This window comes from Macaca mulatta, chromosome X (genome assembly GCF_049350105.2).
Source record: "Macaca mulatta isolate MMU2019108-1 chromosome X, T2T-MMU8v2.0, whole genome shotgun sequence".
Lineage (NCBI taxonomy): Eukaryota > Metazoa > Chordata > Mammalia > Primates > Cercopithecidae > Macaca > Macaca mulatta.
In genome coordinates this window covers 138546469-138570813 of record NC_133426.1, presented here as the reverse complement: position 1 = coordinate 138570813, position 24345 = coordinate 138546469, and the positions used below count along the sequence as shown (strand labels likewise).

The 24345-nt window shown below is 40.8% G+C and overlaps 1 protein-coding gene across 1 annotated transcript; it reads left to right on the top strand.

Moving 5' to 3' along the window:
* The first annotated feature begins 291 nt into the window (after positions 1-291).
* On the top strand, positions 292-24142 carry FRMD7 (FERM domain containing 7). The gene is made up of 12 exons (XM_077988421.1): positions 292-303; positions 863-967; positions 2076-2118; positions 4029-4107; positions 7063-7160; positions 15139-15253; positions 15445-15592; positions 16580-16675; positions 18652-18815; positions 20872-20940; positions 21054-21129; positions 22176-24142. Exons 1-12 carry the CDS (start codon positions 292-294, stop codon positions 23268-23270), a joined length of 2100 nt encoding a protein of 699 aa, XP_077844547.1. The 3' UTR covers positions 23271-24142.
* Positions 24143-24345: the final 203 nt, after the last annotated feature.

Genomic DNA, 24345 nt, shown 5'->3' with positions numbered 1-24345 from the left:
ATTAGAACTGGTGAGTAACAAGAAAAATAAAGCAAAGTCCCTGCTATGGAGAAATTCAGTCTAATGGGGAAGATAGACATCCAGGGCAAGAAGTGCTAGGCTTGAGGTAAGTGAGGGTGTTTGGAGGCATAGGGGAGCTTGCCCTTGGCTCAGCCTGCGGCTGATAGGGATTGAAGAAAGCTTCCCTGGGGAGATGACATCTGAGCTGAGTAGGAGTAAGCCAAACCAAAGAAATGTGGAAAGAGTGATAGATGGAGAAGGATGACATGAGCAGTGGCATGTAGGCACACAATGACTGGACAGGTATGGGGAACTAAGAGCAGGCTGCAGTTATTAGAGGAAAGTGTCAGGAGGAGGTGGGCAAGAGGCTGGAGGGGCAGGCATGGCCACAGGAGGGAGAGAGAGCTGAGTCTCCTGTGCTGAGGAGTACAGGCTTTATCCTGAGGGGGAGCTACTGAAGGATTTCAAGCAGGGGAGTAATAGGGTCGGATTTACATCTTGACTAAACTATCTGTCAATTTGGAAGAAATCATTCAAATTGCCCATGGGATGAACTGATTAAAGAATTCCATTGAAAGGGTAAATTTGCAGATGTAGCCATAGTTAAGTGCAAGGCTCTCTTTTTTCCAAGATGGTTTGTCATGAGACTTTTTTAGGGATGTCGCTAAAACAGCATACAGACAGATACGTGGATCTATCTGTAAAGGTCAACATCTTTTAAAAGGATGCAGGTCCTCTAAATAGTGCTTAAAGGAAACAGGGCTTGCAGAGAGTCTTGTGACTTCTACCCTTTATTCTGTGCTGCAGTAACAGTATCGGGTTAGGAATGCAAATTGTGCTATCATCTTTTTGTTTTGTTTAGCAAAAGTCATCTGGGAAGGCATTGTTTAACCTGAGTTGCAGCCATCTAAATCTTGCTGAAAAGGAGTATTTTGGATTAGAATTCTGCAGCCATTCTGGAAATAATGTAAGTTGGTTTCATTATAGGGTTCTTTGTGTCGAGCATTGCTTCTAAACGCAGTTTGCGGCTAGGTATACAGGGTTCAATTCCCTGATTGAAAAATGAAAAACTATGTGCACCCTTGCAACATGATTAGATTTAATAACTAGTGTTCCTCCTCTTTGTTTATTAACAGTCACCTTGGCCAGGTGCGGTAGCTCATGCCTCTAATCCCAACACTTTGGGAAGCTGAGGCAGGTGGATCACCTGAGGTCAGGAGTTCAAGACCAGCCTGGCCAACATGGTGAAACCCCATCTCTACTAAAAATACAAAAATTAGCTGAGTGTGGTGGTACATGCCTGTAATCCCAGCTACTTGGGAGACTGAGGCAGGAGAATCGCTTGAACCTGGGAGGCAGAGGTTGCTGTGAGCCAACATCGCACCACTGCATCCCAGCCTGAGCAACGGAGTGAGACTCTGTTTCAAAACAACAACAACAACAACAAGTCACCTCAGTTTGCCAAACACAAACTCTTTTACCCCACGTTCCTGTTTTGTCACTCTGTGAGCAGCTATGCATGCTTTAGCAATTTTGCCTTTCCAGAGCCTGGACCTCAACCTGCAGAATTAAGACTTTTAACCTCACCAGTGAATATTCAGAGGAGTCTCCTTTCTCCTTTCTCAGGCCCTAACATTCGTGATATTCTTCTGCTGTGTCCTGCCTTGGTATATCTGTGATCTGGCACCTTCCCAGAAAGGCTCATTATGTCTATTAGACTGGCATTTGGGGACTGGAGGGTTCAAATGTGGAGCCAAATGCCTTCATTAGTCTTTGTAGCAACTAATGAGCCATGTATGTGACACCTCTGTCATCCTACTAAGGCAGTGGAGCAGTGATTCAAATGTCAACAAGAAAGAGTTTATAGATCAACAGTGTTCACTGTCATTGGGAAAATATAAGGGGGCAGATTAAACATGGTATGCCACCTATTTGACATTGCTGTTTGTTTCTACCTTTAGAAGTCTAAATAGTCCTGGTACTTGTTTATTTCATGTTAATCTTTATCTATTACTGAAAAAAAAAACTCTGCTCAGTGCCATGCTCTACCAATTTTTTCATTAATGTTATTACAGGTTTGGTTGGAACTTTTGAAGCCCATAATAAAGCAGGTAAAAAGTAAGTATGGAAAAGCATTTAAGGAATAGAGTTCACAGTTAGAGCTTGAAAAAGGTTTCAGCAACCTCACACAATTTCTCATTTTAATATAAGGGGAGAAAAGGGCTTTGAGATATTATTTCAATCCTTAATACATCCAGTGAATTCAGCAATTTAGAAAATTATTTTAATTTTGCCTGAGATGAAAGAAATCATGCTGCTGGATCTTTGAGTAAATCTGAAGAACTCTGGTAATTACAGTACTCTGTGGATTGGTTTGAGGAATATATCTCATTTTCTGGCACTGCAAATCTTCGAGCATCCTTGATGTCAATCTGCAATGCCATTCACTGTCTGCCTGAAGATTCTTTAGTTATATCCTGTCACAAGCATTATTCATTCGCTTTAGTTCATATTTGAGTGCCTACTATGTATGAAATATTTTCTCCCTATATTTTACAATCTAGTGTGATGGATCTCAAGTTTCAGTGTGCATTAGGATTGCCTGAGTTTCTCGTTAAATGCCGATTCCTGGGCCTTATTCCTGGGTTGCCAACAACCTGCATGTTTACAGAATTCCACAGATGTTTCTGAGGCAGGCGGATTTCTTTCAGGATTTTGCACTGTTTTAATGTCTCTTTTACTGGTTCATCTTCCACTACCTGCTCTTTACATGTTAGTGCTTCCCAAAGTTCTGTCTGTTCCCACTGCGTAAGTATCACCTGTCACATTATTCCAACAGCTTCCAAACCCATTCCCCCCATTCATCATCTACATTACTCCCAAAGAAATCTGTTGAAAATACCAACCTGATCACATCACTCTTCTTCTTAAAATGCTTCCATGACTCTCTACTACCTACCCTTCAAGCAATAAAGTCCCATTTCCTTAGGATGGTACACAAAGCATTGAAATCTGGCTTCCTTCCTAGCCTCGTCCCTGCCACTAGCCACTTCGTATTTCTACCTCTGCTGACTTTGACAAAACTAATCTCAGATGGAGGCTTAGCAGATAAAATACAGAATGCCCTATTAAATTATAATTTTGATAAACAAAGAATAATTTTCTTATATAAGCACATCCCATGCAATTGTTGTTTATCTGAAATTCAAATTGAACTGGGAGTGCTGCACTTCTTATTCACTAAATCTGGCCATTCTACTCGGGTCTCAAGTCCTCTAGGAGGACATCCTTGACCTCCTCCAAACTCTTTTCTCCCTTCTCTGCTTCCCCAGCACTCAGTGCTTATAGCATTTTAGGGTGTTGTAATTGTCTAGATGTCTGTCTCTTCTACTAGACAGTGAGCTCTTAGTTGTCTTTTTACTCCCAATACCTGCTTTGCACATAATGGACACCAACAAATATTTACTGAATCAATGGTGTTAATGCTGCATGTGTGCATTTATGTTTTGTGTAAAAGTTAATTTTCAAATGCAAGCAGGTGTGAAGATAAGCATATGTGTTTTCTTAATGTATATTATAAGATAGATAGAGGCATCAGTCCATCGTGCTTCGAATTCTCTTTATGAGATACTTAGGCCCGGTAATGTACACCTGCCTCAGCTGAAGTTGAACCCTTCTCTCAGTCAGGAATGCAGAATCCCAACTAGCAAGTGCTGTATTTCTATAAATGGGATACTTCTTAGGAGAGGACATAGTAGGTCCCAAAGGGGCACATTTATACAAATAAACTCAAAGGAAGACAGGGTAGAAAGAGGGGTGGGAGAACTTTCCTAATCGCTGTACACATAGAGACACAATCCAGAAATTGTGACACTTTACACATGTGATAAATGGAAACATAGAAGTCTGTAGGAGGGAGTGATGGGGAGGGGAGGGAAGAGGAGAGGGGTGTGTGTGTGTGTGTGTGTGGACCTATAACTGTTGTGATGGACATTTAAATAAAACTTATGGAGATATTGTGTTTTAAGATCCTAAGGAGATTGTTTTCAAATTTATGGTGAAATTTTTCCCAGTGGACCCTGGACATCTGCGGGAAGAACTTACAAGGTATAGTGATTACCTGTGTATCTCTGCATGATGTTACTTAAGAATCATTATTCTCCATTTATTGGGGGCAAGTGCTTCTGGCCCTTCTCACAAAACTTGGCTTTAAGTCATTCTCTGGGAGATGGTGAGGATCTGGAGAGAGGGTGGGCCTAGCTGGTTCCCCAGGTGTTCATCTTCCAAAGGGTGGAGACTACAGGAAGAAAGAGGGGTGTTCTAGAAGTTCAAGCCTGGGCATCCACTTGGGGATTATGCCATTAACTACTACAACAATGAGTGTGCTGTCCTTCATGACACCTGTGTTTCAGTCAGAGAGGGCAGCTTAACAGCACAGGTATAATGCCAGCCGATTTCCATGGAAACTGAAAATGTGGGGGTTGTGAATGTATCTCACGGAAGACAAAATATTCTGTAATGATGATAAATACTTATGAAAAAATGTCCTTCAGAATTACAAAGTAAACCTACTTCTGCAAAAACATATTGTCAACAAAACACTCCTCAAACCTTACTCTATTTTCTAAACTTACACATTTTTTTTTTTTTTTTTTGAGATGGGGCTTTGCTATATTGCCCAGACTGGTCTTGAACTCCTGAACTCAAATGATTCCCCTGCCTTGGCCTCCCAAAGTGCTGGGATTACAGGCATGAGCCACCATACCTGGCTTAGATTTAGACTCTTATACATGAAAGAGGTCTGAGAGATAATCTAATCGAGCCCTCTTAGTTTACAGATGAAGAGATAGGTCATGGGAGCTAAAATGACTTGTCCAAGATCGCCGGAGGTTGCCAGTTATTCTCCTTGATGTCTTCCCCCGAAAAGAGTTCATGGCCAGTTCAATCTTTGCCCCTTTTGTAAAGACTTTTCTCAACGGCCTTTGCAAAAGTCGCTTTTTACAAGCCTGTCTTTCCCTCTTTCTCTACCCTAATTCTCTCTTCACATTTGTGAGCTACAGGCCACTTTCCCAAATAACTTGATACCTTGGTATATATATGTATGTGCATTTGCTAACCCATTTCAGTCGAGTTTCAAATTGTGACCAATTTTGATTGAGATAAACTCCCCCCACTCCAAAAATAAATAAATAAATAAAGAACGGGAAAATCAATGTGATGATAAATGATTCATCAGCTGTTCAGAGCAAGGATTTGGTATTTGTAGCAGGCAGCTGCCTTCTTAACAGCAAGGAACGTGTCAAATGACAAGAAGTTCCCTTTCTTTCATGCTAGGAGCAAAACGAAATTCACCTTTCCTTTAGCAACTCAAGCTGATTATTCTCATTTACAACTATATTTGAAAACAGGCAATGGCAAAGGTTAGGCTTCATTTATTTGTTTCCCATTGGTCCATTTAAATAATACTTAACTGTAGTTGAGTTTACAAGGATGCCTTGTCTAGGCTAATACGTGGGTTTCTGAGAGTAGTGTGCAAATGTAATTTTTCTAATTGAATGGTTTCTAATGTATAAGGGGAGCTCATAATTTGAAGGAGTATAATGATGAACACTTTTGTAAACTGAATAATCACCTACTAATTTATCTGCTTTTTCAATCTAGATTTTCATGTATCACTTATGATTAATTTTGATTCACTACATTGCCTTCAAGGCTTAATTGGTTAAAAAGGAAGTCCACATAGACCTTTATTTAGAAAATCACATTTTTATAGGGAAATACCCACAGTACTCAGTGTTTTAATTTATAAAACAAAATACTGGGGCCAGACGCAGTAGCTCACGCCTGTAATCCTAGCACTTTGAGAGGCCAAAGTTGGGGGATCACCTGAGGTCAGGAGTTCAAGACCAGCCTGGCCAACGTGGTGAAACCCCGTATCTACTAAAAATACAAAAATTAGCTGGGCATGGTGGTGCATGCCTGTACTCCCAGCTACTAGGGAGGCTGAGGCAGGAGGATCGCTTGAACCCCAGAGGCAGAGGTTGCAGTGAGCTGAGATCGTACCACTGCACTCTAGCCTGGGTAACAGAGCGAGACTCTGTCTCAATAAATAAATAAATAAATAAATAAATAAATAAATAAATAAAATATTGGAACCAATCTTGGACCATGTAAGAAGGTAATTAGTGGTAGGTAGTCTTTATTATACACATTTCTTTCCAAAATTTGATTCTCCTTTGAGAATGACTTTTTTGTAATTGTGCGATAAATGTTATCTGTTTAGCAGAGCCCTAGATACCAAGCTGCATTTCATAGGTCCCTGATGAGCTTTTGGTGGGATAAAGGGCAGTTTGGTTTAGTTCTTGTCAGCAAACATTAATTATACTGACTCTGTAAAATTATGTGTTGGGCACTGGTGATACAGAGAAGGTGGTCCAGGCAAAGGGAATAACAGGCAGAAGCATAGCCCCAAGTTCTTCATTTCTGAAACACAGTCTTTTGGACAGGAGGCAGCCTGAATTCAGGGGCAGACCTAAGTTCTAGCCACAGATTCACTATCCTTGGATGATATGACCTTGTCAACATCACCTAGCACCTCTCTTTCTATAATTGTAAACTGGGGTGATCATTTCTTGCTCCACCAACCTAAGTTGTTATGGTAGTGCGTACTTGATAGCGTTTTGTAAACTGTACACTACTAGCCTCCTGAGTGCATTTGTTCTTGCTGGATCTCCTATTCTCTCTAGCTGGGAATGTGGCTTTGCTACGTGGCAGAAACCACCAGAGGATGATTGGCCAACTTCCTCAAGTTGGCGGGAGGATTTGGCCAGGGTGATTCCTAATGGCTGTGAGGCCTGCCAAAGTGTTCGATCAGCCAAGTTGTGGTCCAGGTCTGGTCTGGGGCTGAAGCAAAGCCTATGCATTACTCACCACCCCAAAAAAGGCATCTGACTGACTGGGGGCACCATTCCTTTCTTGAATCATCTTGGATCTGGGAGAAAGAAAATGCTTCTTTCTTATTCCTGTTTCTTTCTCAAGAGATTCTTCCCAATTTCTTTGCAGGTATCTTTTTACTCTTCAAATAAAGAAGGATTTGGCTCTAGGAAGGCTTCCATGCAGTGACAACTGTACAGCATTGATGGTATCTCACATCTTACAATGTAAGTAGCAAATGTCTGTCTGCTTTGGGACCTATCAGCCAGGTAGAGAACCAAGCACAGGAGCTGAGCTCCCCACACACGCCCATCACTGTGTTAGGGTTTACAGAGGAGAGAAAGCCTGGATAAGATACAGAGAAACAGCATAGCCTGAGCCTGAGTTTCCTTGTCTTTAAAATAGTGACAAGAATACCTTTGGTTCTGTGGATTAAATGTAAATGCTGATTTTCTTCTACCCCAGTCCAACCTTACCCTCCTACCGTCTCTGGAATTGCTGTCCAGGAGCTGGTTTGGGCTAATCTGGGCATGGGCTTTGCCAGACAGGTCCCCACTCCCTCTGCTTGCCCCAGGATACTTCTCTGATACATGCTCTCTGTGGCACATAGTCACGTTTGTTGTGATTTCCCTGTTGCTCTTTATCATGATTTCAGAGAACAAAGCACAGAGTACAGCAGGCAGTGAGAGGCTAAAAGGGAAAAAAGCCCCAGGCATTTATTAGCGTTCCCCATATCCTAACAACCAACAAGTAGCTGGACTAGGCTGAATAACGAAGGTAGGTAGAAAGTGGTCTGGAGAATAGCAGGGGCCTTGCAGGGAGGGGGGTGATGCCTGGCAGGCCAGGCTGCTCCTACAGCCCCAAGGGCAGGGTGTAGGCAGCTGGAGATAGTATCTCTTCTAAAGCCAGCTGGATGTTTTCTCCCTTCTAGAGAGGCCTCCAAAGAATAGGCTGTTTCTTACTAGTCCTGCAGGATCAAAATTTCATTTTTTGTATCTTAAGTTCATTTTTTACCTCTGTACTTTACCTTTCTGATAGTCCAGAAATGGCAGATTTCTAATTTCACCCCAGAGCCCCGGAATGCAGTGCTTAGATAGGGACAGTGTCTGAATAAGTGTTTACCAAGTGACTCCTGACAGGGACAAGCAATGAGAGCTCTAAGATCTCAGAAAGGCAGGGGGCAGTAAGAGAAATGGTAATCATGGAAGGCTGTTGGAGAAGGTAGCTTTTGTGCTGGGCCTTAAAGGGACACATAGGAATTGGATTAGTACTGGTCAGTAAAGGAAACAGCATGAAAACAAAAATGGTGGTTGGACAATAAGTGGCATATATAGAGGATGAAAAATGACCCAGTATAGCCCAAACATAGGGTCTGTTTAGAAGAAGTGATGGAAAATGCACCATTTTGAAGGGTCTTGAATGCCGAGGACACTAACCGTCATGTCCAGTATTGTACTTTGGCACTGGGGTGGGAGTACAGGGTAGAGCAGGTAGAGGAAACAGTGCTAGAAGACATCCTTCTCCACTAGCTGCCTGTTGAGGCAGCAGTCAGAGGATTGGGGCTCCCAAGCAGTCTCTAACGGGGGAGCCCAATTTCATGCTTAACAGTTCTGCCTTAAGGATTTGAGCATTCCCTAGTGGCCATTTCAGGCATAGCACAGAGCACTTGAGCTTTTCTAGAGGATATTGTTTGTCAGTAGAAACTCTTTCCATGGAAAAAAGCTAAAGTTCCAACTAGGTAGTTCTTCGCAATTGATCCCAGTGAGACTATTTCACCGAACTCTAACGTGGTACGCAGAACACAACTAGATTTGTCTAATTTTCCATTCATCTAATATTTGTTGGATACCCGCTATATTTTAAGCATTCAAGAACCTCCACATTCCAACTTTCTCGTCTCCTTTGGTTTCACTTACACACCTCCTACTCTAGCCAGACACTCCCTCCCAAACACAAGTTGTGCATTTCAAATGAAGCGTCCCTCTTTTATGAACTCCCTCAGTAACTCTTCTTGGTCGTTAATTCAAGAAAATTGTATCATGTACCTACCACATGCCAGATACTATTATAGGCACTGGGAACACAGCAATAAACTAAACAGACAAAAGTCCTTGCCCTTGTGGAGCTCACATTTTGGCAGTGGGGTAGAATCAGACAATGACCAAAATAAGTAAATAAATTATATAATACGTGGCAGCATGTGATAAGAGCAATGGAGAAAAATGAAGCGTAAGAGGGAGATGGAGGAATTCTGCGGGCAGATACTGAATATTTATATTTTTAAATTTTATTCTTCTTTTATGGACAAGAGTTAACGTTGGCATAAATATTTATTTTATGAGATGGGGTCTCACTCTATCGGCCAGGCTGTTCTCGGCCCACTGCAACCTCCACCTCCCAGGTTCAAGTGATTCTCCTGCCTCAACCTTCCCAGTAGCTGGGATTACAGGCACATGCTACCACACCCGGCTAATTTTTGTATTTTTAGTAGGGACAGGGTTTCACCATGTTGACCAGGCTGGTCTTGAACTCCTGACCTCAAGTGATCCTCCCGCCTTGGCCTCCCAAAGTGCTGGGATTACAGGCGTAAGCCACAGTGCCTAGCCAGCATAAATATTTAAATAAGGTGGACAGGGTAGGCTTACTGGGAAGATGACAGCTAAACAAAGACTTGAAGGAGGTGGGAGGGTAAGCTATGCAATAAAATCATGTGAAAGAGAATCCTGGCAAAGAGAATATCCAGTGCAAAGGGCCTGAGGTGAGAGCATGACTGGGGTGTTCAAGAAACATCAGAAAGGCTTTTGTGGCTGGCTGGAGCTCAGTAAGAGAGGAAGAGAGTAAATATGAGGGCCTTAAAAGCATATTAAAGGGTCAGGTGTGGTGGCTCCTGCCTGTAATCCCAGCACTTTGGGAGACTGAGGTGGGAGGATCGCTTGAGGCCAGGAGTGCACATCCAACTGGCCATCTCTTTTTTTAAAAAAAGTATTAAAGACCTATAGCATAACTCTAAATGAGCAGATAAACCATTGAAGCAATTTAAGCAGAGGAGTGAAATAATCTGAATTAGGTTTTGACAGGGTCATGTTGGCTGCTGTGGTGAAAACAGACCTCAAGAGGAAATGGTGGAAGTGGGGAGACTAGATAAAAGGATATTACGGGAGAGCGAGACCATGGTAGTTTGGACCAGCATGGTAACAGTGAAGGTGCTTATAACATTTGTCACCTTCTGTTACTGGAGATATTTACTCATTCGTATGTCATAATTGTGTTCTTAGGTTGCTATAGTCTTGTACGGAGAGAAAAATAAGCACAGCCTTATGTGCTTTTGTTTTTCTTAGGGTCAACATGGGATTTGTGGTTAACAAACTGGAAAATTGGGGTGTGTGTGTATGTTTGTGCATGTGATTTATTTAAAAAAAAACAGCTCTATTGAGGTATAATTTACACATCATAAAATTCACCCATTTTAAATGCACAACCCAATGATTTTTAGCAAATTTACAAAGTTGTGCAATCATTACCGCAATCCACTTTTAAAACATTTCCATCACACCAAAAGACATCTCTCATCCATCCCTACTTGCAGTCATGCCCTGTTCCCACGCTCAGCCCCAAGCAAACACTAATTTGCTTTCTGTTTCTATAGATTTGCCTTTCCTGGACATTTCGTGTAAATGAAATGATAAAATATGGGTATTTTGCATTTGACTTTTTTCACTCAAAATAATGATTTTTAAATTAATGCATACTCTAACATGAGTTGCAGCAGTTTGTTCCTTTCTTTTGCTAAGTAGTATTCCATTTATGGATTTACCCCCCCCTTTTTTTTTAGACGGAGTCTCACTCTGTCGCCCAGGCTGCAGTGCAGTGGTGCGATCTTGGCTCACTGCAACTTCCACCTCCTGGGTTCAAGCAATTCTCCTGCCTCAGCCTCCTGAGTAGCTGGGATTACAGGCAGGCACCACCACGCCTGGCTAATTTTTGTATTTTTAGTAGAGACAGGGTTTCACCATGTTGGTCAGGCTGCTCTCGAATTCCTGACCTCATGATCCACCCACTTCAGCCTCCCAAAGTGCTGGGATTACAGGAGTGAGCCACTGCGCCGAGCCACAGTTTGTTTATCTATTAACCTGGTCGTGGACATTTGGATTCTTTTCCAGTTTAGCTATTATGAATAACGCTATAAGCATTGGCACACAAGTGTTCTTGTGGATACAAGTCTTCATTTCTTTTGGGTACATTCCAAGGAGTGTAATTGCTGGCTCTTATGATATATTTATATTGAACATTTTCAGAAACTGCCAAACTGTTTTTTAAATTGTTACAATAACATTAGAAACGTACAGGGTTTCTGATTTCCTCACACCTTCACTAACACTTGGTATTGTATATCTTTTTGATTATGACCATTTTAATGGGTATGAAGTATCTCACTGCAATTTTAATTAGCATTTTCCTAATGACTAATGATGTTGAGCACAGTTTCATGTGCTTATTCCAATGTTTTCCTTGGTAAAATGCCTAGTCAAATCTTTTGCCCATTTTTAAATGAGTTTTTATGTTATTATTGAGTTTTAAGAGGGTTTTATAAATTCTGATTAAAAGTCCTTTATAAGATACACAATTTGCAAGTTTCTCTTTTAATATGTGGCTTGGCTTTTCATTTTGTAAGGATATCCTTTGAAGTACAACAGTTTTAAAATTTGATGGAATTTCACTTTCTGTATATTTTTAGTGGATCATTCTTTTGGTGCTGTATCTAAGAACTCTTTGCCTAACTTAAGGTCAAAAAGATTTTCTCCTAGAACTTTTACAAATTTACCTCTTATAGTTAGATCTATGATCCACTTTGAGTTAATTTTTTGTGCGCTTGCATGGAGTATAGTGTAAGGTAGGGGTCCAATTTCATATTTTTGTGCGTGGATGTCCATTTGTCCCAGCAACATTTGTTGAAAAGAATATTATTTTTCTTCATTGAATTGTCTTGGCACATTTGTCAAAAACCAATTGACCATAAATGTAAGGAATTACTTCTGTGCTCTCAGTTATGTTTCATTGATCTATATTTCTATTCTCATGCCATTACCACACTGTCTTAATTACTGTAGCTTTGGGGTAAGCTTTGAAATAAGGAGGTGTACACATTGCCCAACTTTGTTCTTCTTTTTCAAAATAGGTTGGTTATTCTGAGATCTGTGCATTTCCATGTAAATTTTAAAGTCATTTGTAAATTTCTATTTTTAAAAGCCTGCTGGGATTTTGATGGGGATTGCATTGAATTTATAGATCATTTTTTGGAAAACTTGCCACCATAACAATATTGAATCTTCTTGTCTGTGACCATGAACTATCTCTTCATTTATATAGATCTTTTAAAAATTTCCCTTGGCAGCATTTTGCAGTTTTCAGTGTGTAAGCCTTACACTTCTTTTATTAAATTCATTCCTCATTATTTTATTCTTTTTTGATGCTATTGTAAATGGAACTTTATAAAAATATCATTTTTAGATTATTCATTGCTAGTATATATAAATACAATTACTTTTTCTATATTGATCTTCTATCTCATGCTACCTTGCTGAACTCATGTATTAGTTCTAGTAGTTTTTCATAGGTTCCTTGGGATTTTTTTCTTTCCTTTTTTTCCTTTTTTCCTTTTTTTTTTTTTTTTTTTTTTTTTTTTTGAGACAGAGCCTCACTCATTCACCCAACCTAGAGTGCAGTGGCATGGCCATGGCTCACTGTAGCCTTGAATTCCTGGGCTCAAGCAATGCTCCCACCTCAGCCTCCCAAGTAGCTGGGACCTGGGACCACAGGCACATGCCACCACACCCAGCTAATTTTTACGTTTTTTTGTAGAGATGGGGTCTTGCCATGTTTCCACAGCTGGTCTCGAACTCCTGGGCTCAAGCGACCCTCCTGCCTTGGCCCCCCTAAGTGCTGGGATTACAGGCATGAGCCACCACGCTCAGCGTTGGGATTTTCTACATGCAGGATCATGTTGACTGCAAGTAAAGACAGTTCTACCACCTTCTTTTCAGTGCAAATTCTTTATGTTTCTTCTTCTTGCCTGATTGCACTGACTAGAACCATCGGTACAATGTTGAATAGATGTGGCAGGCACTTGATATCTTTACCTTATTTCTGATCTTAAGTGAAAGCATTTAGCTTCTCACCATTTGGTATATTCCTTGTTTGTTAAGTGTTTTGTTTTGTTTTGTTGATTGTGAGTGGGTATTAGACTTTGTGCAATGCTTTTTCTCCATCTCTTGAGAAGATAATGTGTGGGTTATTTTTGTCCTTTATTCTATTATCATAGTGTATTCTAGTCATTGGTTTTCATATGTCAAACTGACCTTGCAGTCCTGAGATAAATTCAACTCATTGTGTGTAATATTTTTCATATGCTGCTGAATTCAGGTTACTAGTATTTTGTTCAGAATTTTTGCCTCTGTATTTATGAGGAATGTTGACCTGTTGTCTTCATTTCTCAAGATGTTTTTGTCCTGTTTTGGTATCAAGGTAATACTGACCTCATAGAATGTGTTGCTAAGTGTCTACTCCTCTATTTTCTGGAAGAGTTTGTGAAGAATTGGTATTTATTTCTTCTTTGAATATTTGATAGAATTAATCAGTGGAACCATCAGAGCCTTATTGGATTTTAATGTGATTTGTACATTTATCAGTATTGGTAAAACTAAATTAATAAATTAACGAGCCATTTCTTTGGTCTTTTTAAAAATGTTTACTATATGGAGATTTTCATTATATTGTGATTTTTGAGATACAGATATACACCCACCTGTCTAAAACACAAATGGAAAACCAAGAAAGAAGAGAAAAAAAAAAAAACAGCCCTCCAGCACTCAAAATAGGTATACTATTGTCCATGTATCTTATTCAATAGAAGAGCACCATAGGATTCCATGGAACATCTATTTACTCTTACAGTATATAGAATGCTAGCAGGTTTGGATATTTGCTTTCTCATTTTATGTTAGATTACATGTCTCACTTGAGAACAAAGTATTCTAAAGTTTGACTTCAGGGGAAGTCAGTGACCAGGAAGTGATTCATATAAATCTGACAGAGAGGAAAAAGGCACACAAATTATAAAGAAGAAAAAAGAATCCAAAAATCAAAACAATCTGAGGCAATTTAGGTTAAGGGCACATAGTCCTAAATGCCTTTGTAAACATAGTGCTATAATAGATGTTTTATAAAAATAAAGTGGAGGCATCTAGAAAAGAGCAAATTATGATCATGGATAAACTGCTAGCTATTTGGAAAAGCCAGAATGATTTTCAGAATGATTCATCTGTTGGGGATTTCAGATAGCTGAGGATTTACTAGACTCCCAATGTACAGAGTGATGAATTGGCTTGCAATGTAGTTGGCATTTATTCTCCTCTTTCTTGATAATATATGATCAGGATGGAGTGGGGTTGGATGACTGTATTAGTTTTCTAGGGCTGCCATAACAAAATACCAGAGACTGGATGGCTTAAATGCCAGAAATGTATATTCCACAATTCTGGAGGCTTCACGTCCAAGATAAGCTGTCGGCAGGTTTGTTTTTTTCTGAGGCCTTTCTCCTTGGCTAGCAGATGGCTGCCTTCTTGTTGTGTTATCACTTGGTCTTTTTTCTGTGTACTCACATCCCTGGTGTCTCTCTGTGTGCCCAAATTTCTTCTTCTTATAAGGATACCAATCAGATTGGTTGAAGGCTTGCCTTAATGGAGTCATTTTACCTCAATCACCTCCTAAAAACTCTATCTCCAAATATAGTCACATTCTCTGCTACTGGAATTAGGACTCCAACATATGAACTTAGCAGAGGGTAGGGACATAGTTCCACCTATACCAGTGGCTGATTGAAAGTAAGAGAGATCATATATACAATATGGTAGAAGAAAAATCTAACAAAATGTTCAACTGTGATCTTGGAGCCCTTAAGATCTATACTTGGTCTGTGACTTCCTGTACTAAGACTGCAATGCTTCCAAACAGAAAAAGAGCCAGTAGAACCCCCAAACACACACACCCCTATAGAAACATAAATATACATAAAGCGTGGGGTTGGAGGCTTTGGACTGCTCTGGCTGCAAATAAAGGGCTGTTTGATGGAGGACAAGGGTATACTGGATGCTCCATTGCTAAGTTCCTCAGAGGTAATGTGAAAAATGTCTTTTTCCTGTCATGCAGCAGAACTTGGAGACTTTCGTGAAGAAACAGATAGGAAGCATCTGGCACAAACTCGGTACTTACCAAACCAAGACTGTTTAGAGAGCAAGATCATGCACTTTCATCAGAAGCACATGTAAGTACTTTCAACTGGCACCTGCTTCCCCCAGTAGAGAACACTAAAGCTGGGAATGGACTCTTAAGAGCAAGCCCTTAAACCTGAGAAGTTTCAGGCTCCGTGAAATGCTGAGCTCCTCACGGAGCTCTCAGAGTGGAAATGTCATTCTTGTGGCATTTATTAGGCTCATAAATTCTTTCCCCTTTCAGTGGCAGGAGCCCAGCAGAATCTGACATTCTGCTACTGGACATAGCAAGAAAGCTGGATATGTATGGCATCAGGCCTCACCCCGCCAGTGATGGTGAAGGGATGCAGATTTACCTGGCTGTTGCTCACATGGGAGTACTGGTGTTACGGGTAAAATCTCTTTCCTTTCAAGCCCTTCGGCTTTAGTGACGGGTGGTTATCTTGGCTCAAATTTGGGTGTCCATTTCCAAGGTGATCTCACCCCTCAGTATTATCACCAGCCAGAAAGGGAAATGGTCAATCATATTTACTTGTAGTTGCATGAAAAGTGTACATGACAAACTAATAAACGTAGTTAACTGTAGAGAATGGATAGATGGGGACAGAAATAGGGGTGACAGTGGTGGGAGTGAGACTTCTTTCTATATATATCTTTTTGTATACCTCTGATTTTCAGACCACGTGAATAGATGACCTGTTGAACAAACAACAGACAAGCAAAAACAAAGCTGGTTGGGCTGACCAGAAAGCCAAGGGAGTTTAGAGGAGTTGGAAATGGGTGTAGGCTGCTGTAATTAAACAGAATAGCCTAGAGAAGGGTCTGTCAGAGCTGGCAAGAAGGCTTGACTATGTGGAAGGCATTGTGGGCAAGGAAAATGAGGAGACTGCAGGAGAGAGGTATAGAGTTGGATGAAAGGGTGTTTTGGAATTAGTGGAAACAAAGGTTATATATTCAATATAGATGAGGCAGCAAGATATGGCCAAGATGTGATGTGGGCAGTGAGGAGCTATTGAAGGTGTTTGAGCTCCTGTCAGGAGAAAGAAGACATTGTTTTTAGCAGATGAATCGGGAAACATGGGAAAGGGGTGAGATTAGAGAAGCTATTGTAGTAATCCTTTCCTCTTGTGATCTCCCTGTGCTGGCTAGAAACCTTCCCTAGGCATACCCCTTCTTGCTTGCATTCCAGAGCATCCTTGTGTCCCACCTGAAATGCCTTCTTTGACCACAGCTCCTACCCAGTGCAGCAGGATCAGTCTGTTGAAGTGATGGGTCAAGGGCGGTCCCTTTTATGAAGTGCATTTTCTATCAGGTTTGTACTGTCTTACAAACCAACTCGTGTTAATACATTCTGAAATCTGCCACATTTTTTATTGTAGGGAAATACAAAGATCAATACTTTTAACTGGGCTAAAATCCGCAAGTTGAGTTTTAAGAGAAAGCATTTTCTCATCAAACTTCATGCCAATATATTGGTAAGTAGCTTCCTAATAAATTCGTTTACTTTCTGTTCACTGGGAAATTTTTTGGTTGTTTCTGCAAATCGTTTGAACGTAAATGGTGAAAGCTGATTGGCCCTGAGTGATTATGTGTCTTTTATTTTGCCTTTAATGAAATCAACCAGAGTTTTAATCATTTTTTACTAAAGGTAAAACACTAAGAAATCTGGTTGGCAGTTTAGAATTAACAAAGTAATAGGAAAATGGGGCAACTGGGCTGAAAGGCAAGTCTCCCTGGAAACTATTTTTTAGGGATTTGATGAGTCAAATGGGAGTGACCAGATCTAGGACTAAGAACAAATTGATTTGATGTTATCTGTTCCATTTTATAAAGTATCTTTAATTACCTTCCTTAAGCAAAAATTACTGAACACCTAGTATATGCCAAAAACAAGCAGGATGTGGGAGTCAGGTATACAAGTAAGCAAAATAAACAATTATTGGGCAAGGTTACGTAGTAAAGGGTGAGACAAAGGTGCTAGAAATGATCTTCTTCTTCTTCTTTTATTCTAGAGATGGGTCTCACTGTTGCCCAGACTGCAGTGGAGTGGTGACATATAGCTCAGAGCAGCCTCAACCTCCTGGACTTAAGTGATCCTCACGCCTCAGTCTTTTGGGTAGCTAGGACTACAGGCATGCACCACCACACTTTGCTAATTTTAAAAACATTTTTTGTAGAAACAAGGTCTCACTATGTTGCCCAGGCTGGCCTCGAACTCCTGGCCTCAAGTGATCCTTTTACCTTGGCCTCCCAAAGTGCTGACATTACAGGCATGAGCCACTTAGTCTAGAAAGGAATTTTTTTATGACCATAAGGAAAATAAAAAGTGTGTACCAACTAATTTTTAACCTACTGAAGATCCAGCAGTTTGGATTTTATTCTCTGCATCTTGACCCTACAGAAAAGTGTTCATTGAGCAGTTCAAGTAACTGGACTCAGTGTGAAGCTCATGGAGAGCCCCAGAGGTTACATGCAGGAACCTGGAAAGGAATGAGAGAAGTGGGGTCAGTGCAGTGGGTTGATGGGGCTGCTGAAAACAGGGCTGCAAACATGCCATGTGATGGGTACATATAGTGTCAGGAGATGGGACAAACTTGAACTTTAGGTATGGAAAGCCAAGATTAGAATATGCTAGATGAGCAATATAGAGCATTGTACAAGACAGCCTATAGAGGAAAAAGTTTTTCTAACTGTTACACTAAAAAGACTCATGGGCTGAATGTGGTGGCTCTCATTCATAATCCCAGTGCTTTAAGAGGCTGAGGTGAAAGGATCACTTGAGTTCAAGAGTTTGAGACCAACCTGGGCAACATAGCAAGACCCTATCTCAACAACAACAATAAAAATACAAAGAAATTAGCCAGGTATGGTGGCACATGCCTGTAGTTCTAGCTATTCAGGAGGCTGAGTCAGGAAGATTGCTTGAGTCCAGGAGTTCGAGGTTATAGTGAGTGATGATCATGCCACTGCACTTCAGCCTGGGCAACAGACACCTTGCCTCAAGGAAACAACAGACTTATGTACATGTAATCATCTTATAAACCCTTCCATCTATAAGGAAATCTTCTCTTCCCTCCTGTTTCCTGTTGGTCATTTATAACTTCTCCTGACCTTGGAAAGATATACCCTTTGACATCATTTTAATCTAATTTACAACTTTATAAAAATGTTTCTGGCAGAGAAGAGTGAGTAAAAAAGGTATTTAAGGTGAGGGGAGAGTGCAAAGCAAGATTTACTTCTTAGAGAAGGCTCTGTTTGTGAGCAGTTGCCCTGTCTGTTCCTCGAAAGGTTGCCAATCATTAGGTTTCAGTAGGTGTGAAACCTACAGGGAGCCAAGTGGAAAATCAGAAGCTGCATGGGCCAATGGAGCAATAGTTTGGAAGGCATTGGGATTTGAAGGTCTTTGATATTCTTGAAGGATGTTTTACTTGATGGAAATTGGTTTACACAGGTGTTGTGCAAGGATACCTTGGTGTTCACCATGGCCAGCCGAGATGCCTGCAAGGCTTTCTGGAAGACTTGTGTGGAGTACCATGCTTTCTTTAGGCTTTCGGAAGAGCCCAAATCAAAGCCCAAAACCCTACTCTGCAGTAAGGGTTCCAGTTTCCGCTATAGGTAATTAAACAATGCACATAGGCAAACTACACTGCTTCTTTTCAATAACACGGGAGGTTTAGGAGGAGTTCACATTCTAGAAGCAACAGAGAATCCATTTCAATCACATCAAGGATCACACCGTTTCCTACTCATTCTCTGTGTGACACATTAAGTCAATGATTCCTAACTAGGAGGCAGGAAGAGGGGGACACCTTACCTAAGGGGTAGGATCCGAGTCTCAGCAAGGATGGGTGGATGTGTGCAGTTTGAGAATACATGTTCTATAAACCCACTGTTTCTCTTAAAGAGGGGGACACCTTACCTAAGGGGTAGGATCCGAGTCTCAGCAAGGATGGGTGGATGTGTGCAGTTTGAGAATACATGTTCTATAAACCCACTGTTTCTCTTATATTTAACTTATATGCAAACCATGGAAAGAAAAGCTCAACATCCTTTGGGTTGTGAAAGCTAGTGTGAGAAAGCACTGGAGGGGATAAGAGATTTAGAAAATTGAACAATATGCCACTAGAGGCTCCTCACTACAGGTCACACTTTGGAGGAATCAAAGCAAGGTTGGGTTAAGATCTTGTCTTTGCTTGAATACATCAGCCTAGGAATCCACTGGAGGAAGTTTTCAAAACTTTTAGCTAAGGTACTAAATTCTGATTAAAAGCTTCCCCATAAAGGATTTTTTTTTCAAAGAGTGGTATCCTACCCCAGTAAAAATTAAGATCTATGAAACTTACATATTTCTGATTGAATCTTTCCAATCTGTATTCTACAAATCTCTGCCTTCTTAAACAGATGATACTGAGCATATTTTGCCCTTTTCTTAATGACCTGAGTTATTATAAACATCAGGTATTATCTTTTGCAGGCAGCTGTAGTGCAATGATGGCCTCAGGGCAGGGGAGGCATGTCAAGGCCCTGTACTTAGGTGATAAATGGTCCAGACTTTTTAGGCTTTATTATTCTTGCGATTTTTTTTTTTTTTTTTTGAAATGGAGTCTCGCTTTGTTGCCCAGGCCAGAGTGCAATGGCGCAATCTTGGTTCACTGCAACCTCCGCCCCCTGGGTTCAAGCAATTCTCTGCCTCAGCCTTCCAAGTAGCTGGGATTACAGGCATGGGCCACCACAGCTGGCTAATTTTTGTACTTTTGGTAGAGACAGGGTTTCACCATCTTGGCCAGGCTGGTCTTGAACCCCTGCCCTCGTAATCCACCTGCCTCAGCCTCCCAAAGTGCTTGGATTACAGGCGTGAGCCATGGCGCTTGGCCAATTCTTGTGATTTTTTTTTTTATTTTTATGTTTCTCCCGGCCATGATCTGACTTTCTTTGCTAGTGTATGCCTGACTAGAACAATCCTCTTCTACTGTTTAGTTAGCTGCTTTTCTTCTGCTGTGGACTGGGAAACCAGATAAGTAACCTCATTCAAAGTAGTATGGAAAATCAGTCAGTTGACTCTGATTTGGTGGTACAGGAAAAGCCTTTAAAGGAAAATATATTGTTATTATTATTATTATTTGAGACAGGGTCTCGCTGTGTTGCTCAGGCTGGAGTGCAGTGGCATGATCTCTGCTCACTGCAGCCTCGACCTCCTGGGCTCAAGCAATCCTCCCACCTCAGCCTCCCAAGTGGTTGGGACTACAGGCATGCACTACCATGTGCAGGTAATTTTTATTATTTTTGTAGAGATGAGGTCTCACTATGTTGCCCAGGCTGGTCTCAAACTCCTGGGCTCAAGTCATCCTCCTGCCTCAGCCTCCCAAAGTGCTGGGATTAAGGTGTGAGCCACCATGCCCAGACCAGGTATATTATTTGTAAAGCCCACAATTTTTAGCTGTTACATAACCCTGTTCAGAGGCCTTTAAAATAAATACCTGCGTTCTGAGTAGTTGAGGTTGTTCTCTGCCTGGTCCTTGAATAAGTGGGTATTATCATTGTGATAGTCAAAGATTCATGACATATGTCATTCATCTAGTCTTTTGATTTCAACAATAAATGAGGCTTTCAAGTTTTGGCACCCTATTGGTTTATGGCTAGAACTAAGGATTTTTATTGTTCCTTATGATAGTGGAAGAACCCAAAGGCAACTTTTGGAATATGGGAGAAAAGGGAGGCTGAAGAGCTTGCCATTTGAAAGGTACATCATTTTGTTTCTCTTGCTCATGTTGATTTTATGTTGAATTTGGAGATTTCTATGTATCCTGGTATTCACATGAAGGTTATTTCAATGACTTCTCTTGGGGATTTCAGGAAACATTACCCATCTCAGTACCATGAACGACAGTGCAGGTCCTCACCAGACCTCCTCTCTGATGTGTCAAAACAAGTAAGGTTTCTGAAAATTTCTACTTCTTTAGATAAATGTAATTTGTGCAAATTTCAAATGCTTCCAAGGATTGATTCTGTCAGAGTCCCAGTGTGTAAAAGGGTTACTCTGTTCGAGTAGGTTAGCTTCCTGGGGAGGTCTGTCAGCTCAGTCTTTCCTGCCAATAGAAGACCATTTAGTAAACTACCACTGGTGTGTACCTTATAGACTGAGGGTTCTGGCACATCTTCAAATTGCAACCTGTGTTGCTAACATCTTGCAAAATGCAGATCCAAATGAATTCTATGGCTTTGAATTTTCAAAACTGAAAGCTCCATCTTTTTACCTATGAAAATCTTAAGGTGTAGAGGAAGGTATAAGGTCTTGGGTTAAAGTTTTAGAGTACTTTTCCTGTGTAGTTTTGTAAGTTAAGGACAAAGTGTTGTTCCCCTGGAACTGTGAGACGATGACTTCCTTTGACATTTTTAGTATGAAAATTGTGAATTATTATTATTTTACTTTCCCTAAAAAATAATTATAGGTCTCATAAACCCTCAAGCCTTCAAGTCACTGGCAGTTTTTATCCAAAAGACATCAGAAGCATAATGATGAAAGGAGCCATTTAGTATATGAACCTCTCCTACCATTCATAGCCCTCCTCCCACCATTTTACAGAAAATAGGGAGGAGACTGGAGCAACAAGGTTAGGAGACTTGTCTAAGGTCACACAGCAAATCAGAGACAGAGCCAGGACTAAAAGGCAGGACTCCTGGTTCATTAATATAGCTATTAAACCAAACTGCTTGTAGTGTATACACTCAGAGTCTGGAAGTAGGATGGCACTGAGAAAGAATAGTGTCACATGTACTTTTTAACACATGCACTGGGATGTGGTACAAGTTATTACCCTTTCTTTATATATTTATCTACCCTAGAATAGAACATGGATCTTGTTAAATGACTTTATGAAGAACTACCTTTCAAACTTTGAGGCTAATTTAGATCCCTCCCCCAGCCCTAACCAAATGGCCTTTTCCTTCTTTCACCAATGTGTCCTTTGTCTCAAGGTGGAAGATTTGAGACTAGCATATGGTGGTGGCTACTACCAAAATGTGAAGGGAGTGCATGCATCTGAGCCGGTGCTGGACAGTAGGAGGAGGAACTCTGCAGTGGAGGTGACATTTGCAACTGAACTGGAGCATTCCAAACCAGAAGCGGATCCCACATTGCTACATCAGTCCCAAAGCAGTTCCTCTTTCCCTTTTATTTATACAGACCCTGTCTTTAACACTGAGCCTGATCCTAACCCTGATCCCAGAGACTTTTTTTCGGAGAGGAGTCCTCTAAGCTCCTTCCAAACGAGCTGTAAGTTTGCTGGTAATCACATGAGCACATCTTCTGGCCTCACAAGCAAAGTGAGTCCAGCAAAGCAGCTAACTTACATGGATGTGCCCTATATTCCTTGTACAGGTCAGCAGGTTGGTATTATGCCTCCCCAGGTCTTTTTTTATGTGGACAAGCCACTCCAGGTGCCCAGACGGTCCCCAATCAGAGCAGAGGAAAGGACAAGGCCAGATAGCTATATAGAGCCCACTGCAATGAAGCCAGCCAAAAGAAGCCCAAGGAATATCAGAATGAAGAGCTTTCAGCAAGACCTGCAAGGACTCCAAGAAGCTATAGCTGGGACTAGTGTTAGGAGCAACATCAATGTAGGTCTAGAAGAGAAAGACCCAAATTTGGAAGATGCATTTGTATCTAACATTCAAGAGCAAACCCCTAAAAGGTCCCAGAGCCAATCAGACATGAAAACTATTCATTTTCCTTTTGGGTCAGAATTTAGACCTTTAGGGCCTTGTCCTGCTCTCAGTCGTAAAGCAGAGCTGTTTACATATATGTTTGCAGAGCAGGAGTTGCCAGCAGTTCTAATGGATCAAAGTACAGCAGAAAGGTATGTAGCTAGTGAATCCAGTGATTCTGAATCAGAGATTCTTAAACCAGACTACTATGCTTTGTATGGCAAAGAAATAAGGTCACCCATGGCCAGAATCCGCTTGTCTTCTGGTAGTCTACAGTTAGATGAAGAAGATGAAGATGCTTCTTTCAACACACCAACTGCTGAAGACAGGACTTCACTAAAACCATGTAATTACTTTTTAGCTTAAAAGTGTGAACCTATGGACATTTCTGAGCCAGTTCCATGTTACCGACTTAGGCAGAAAATAATGAAACTTGTAGAAACCATTTTCTTGGTTACTACATATTCATTGGTCTGAAGAAAATCTCATTTTTGACACCTACCTTATGAAAGATCCAGCTGTTGCCTCGTTCCTTGAGTTTCACTCTTCCAGTACCTCTGAAGGGACTCTAGAACATGCCCTCTCCTCCCCAGCACTGTGGCAAGGTGAGGTGGGTATTTGTCATCGCCACTGCATACTTCCACACAGAGACATTGTGAGTGAAGATCAGGTTCTTCAATGCTGAAGAATGGTGACAGTATGGGTTGGCATTTGGAATTGGCTTCTAATGGCATTTAGTAATTTAGTAGATTGTGAATGTGTTGATCTTTGTGCTCTTAAAAAACACTGAACGAATATTTCAGTCTTTACTATTTGTGTGGGGCCCAGTAGAAATGGTCTTGTAATATGTTAAAGACTTCCATTTTTATAACATATATAAGGGGAGCATGACCCTCCTACAGCCTCAGGAACAAGGTGGTGGCATAGATCCTCTCAAGAGAATACAAGTTTAGAATTAATCTAGGACTTGGCAGAATTCTAAACCTAGGAAATTCATGAATTAAATCAATTTCTAGAGCCAGACATAAACCTGATAAAAATATCCTGTTGTTTTACTTATAACTTCTATATTCTTAACTATCTACTATATCTAGTAAAAGAGAAACATTAACAGGTCAGTTTGTTTATCTAATATTTCCTGCCAGAATTTATTTTTTGTCATAGCTTCTTGCATGTATGCAGGCCAGGAAATGAATGTTATTGTAATAAAGTGTGATGGAAAATCCAGGTAATTAAAAAATAAATTATAATTATGTTCTTCCTTTTGTTTTAATCAATTTCAGAAGTGATTGGTTCTGGCCTATTTTACTAAGGAAAGGGACAGTTACACAACAAGGAAAAGGAGGGAGGCAAGTGAAAATGTATGGCCAAGGAGAGGAAAAGTAGTAGAATTGAAGGGTAGCTGAAACAAAAAAGGATGGTACTAATACCAGGGTGAGTT

What these genes read in the sequence shown, in the direction of transcription:
- FRMD7 (XM_077988421.1), top strand. An exon ending in GGTTCCAGTTTCCGCTATAG is followed by an intron (nt 18,816 to 20,871) that starts GTAATTAAACAA and finishes TCCTTATGATAG; the next exon opens with TGGAAGAACCCAAAGGCAAC. An exon ending in AAGAGCTTGCCATTTGAAAG is followed by an intron (nt 20,941 to 21,053) that starts GTACATCATTTT and finishes TGGGGATTTCAG; the next exon opens with GAAACATTACCCATCTCAGT.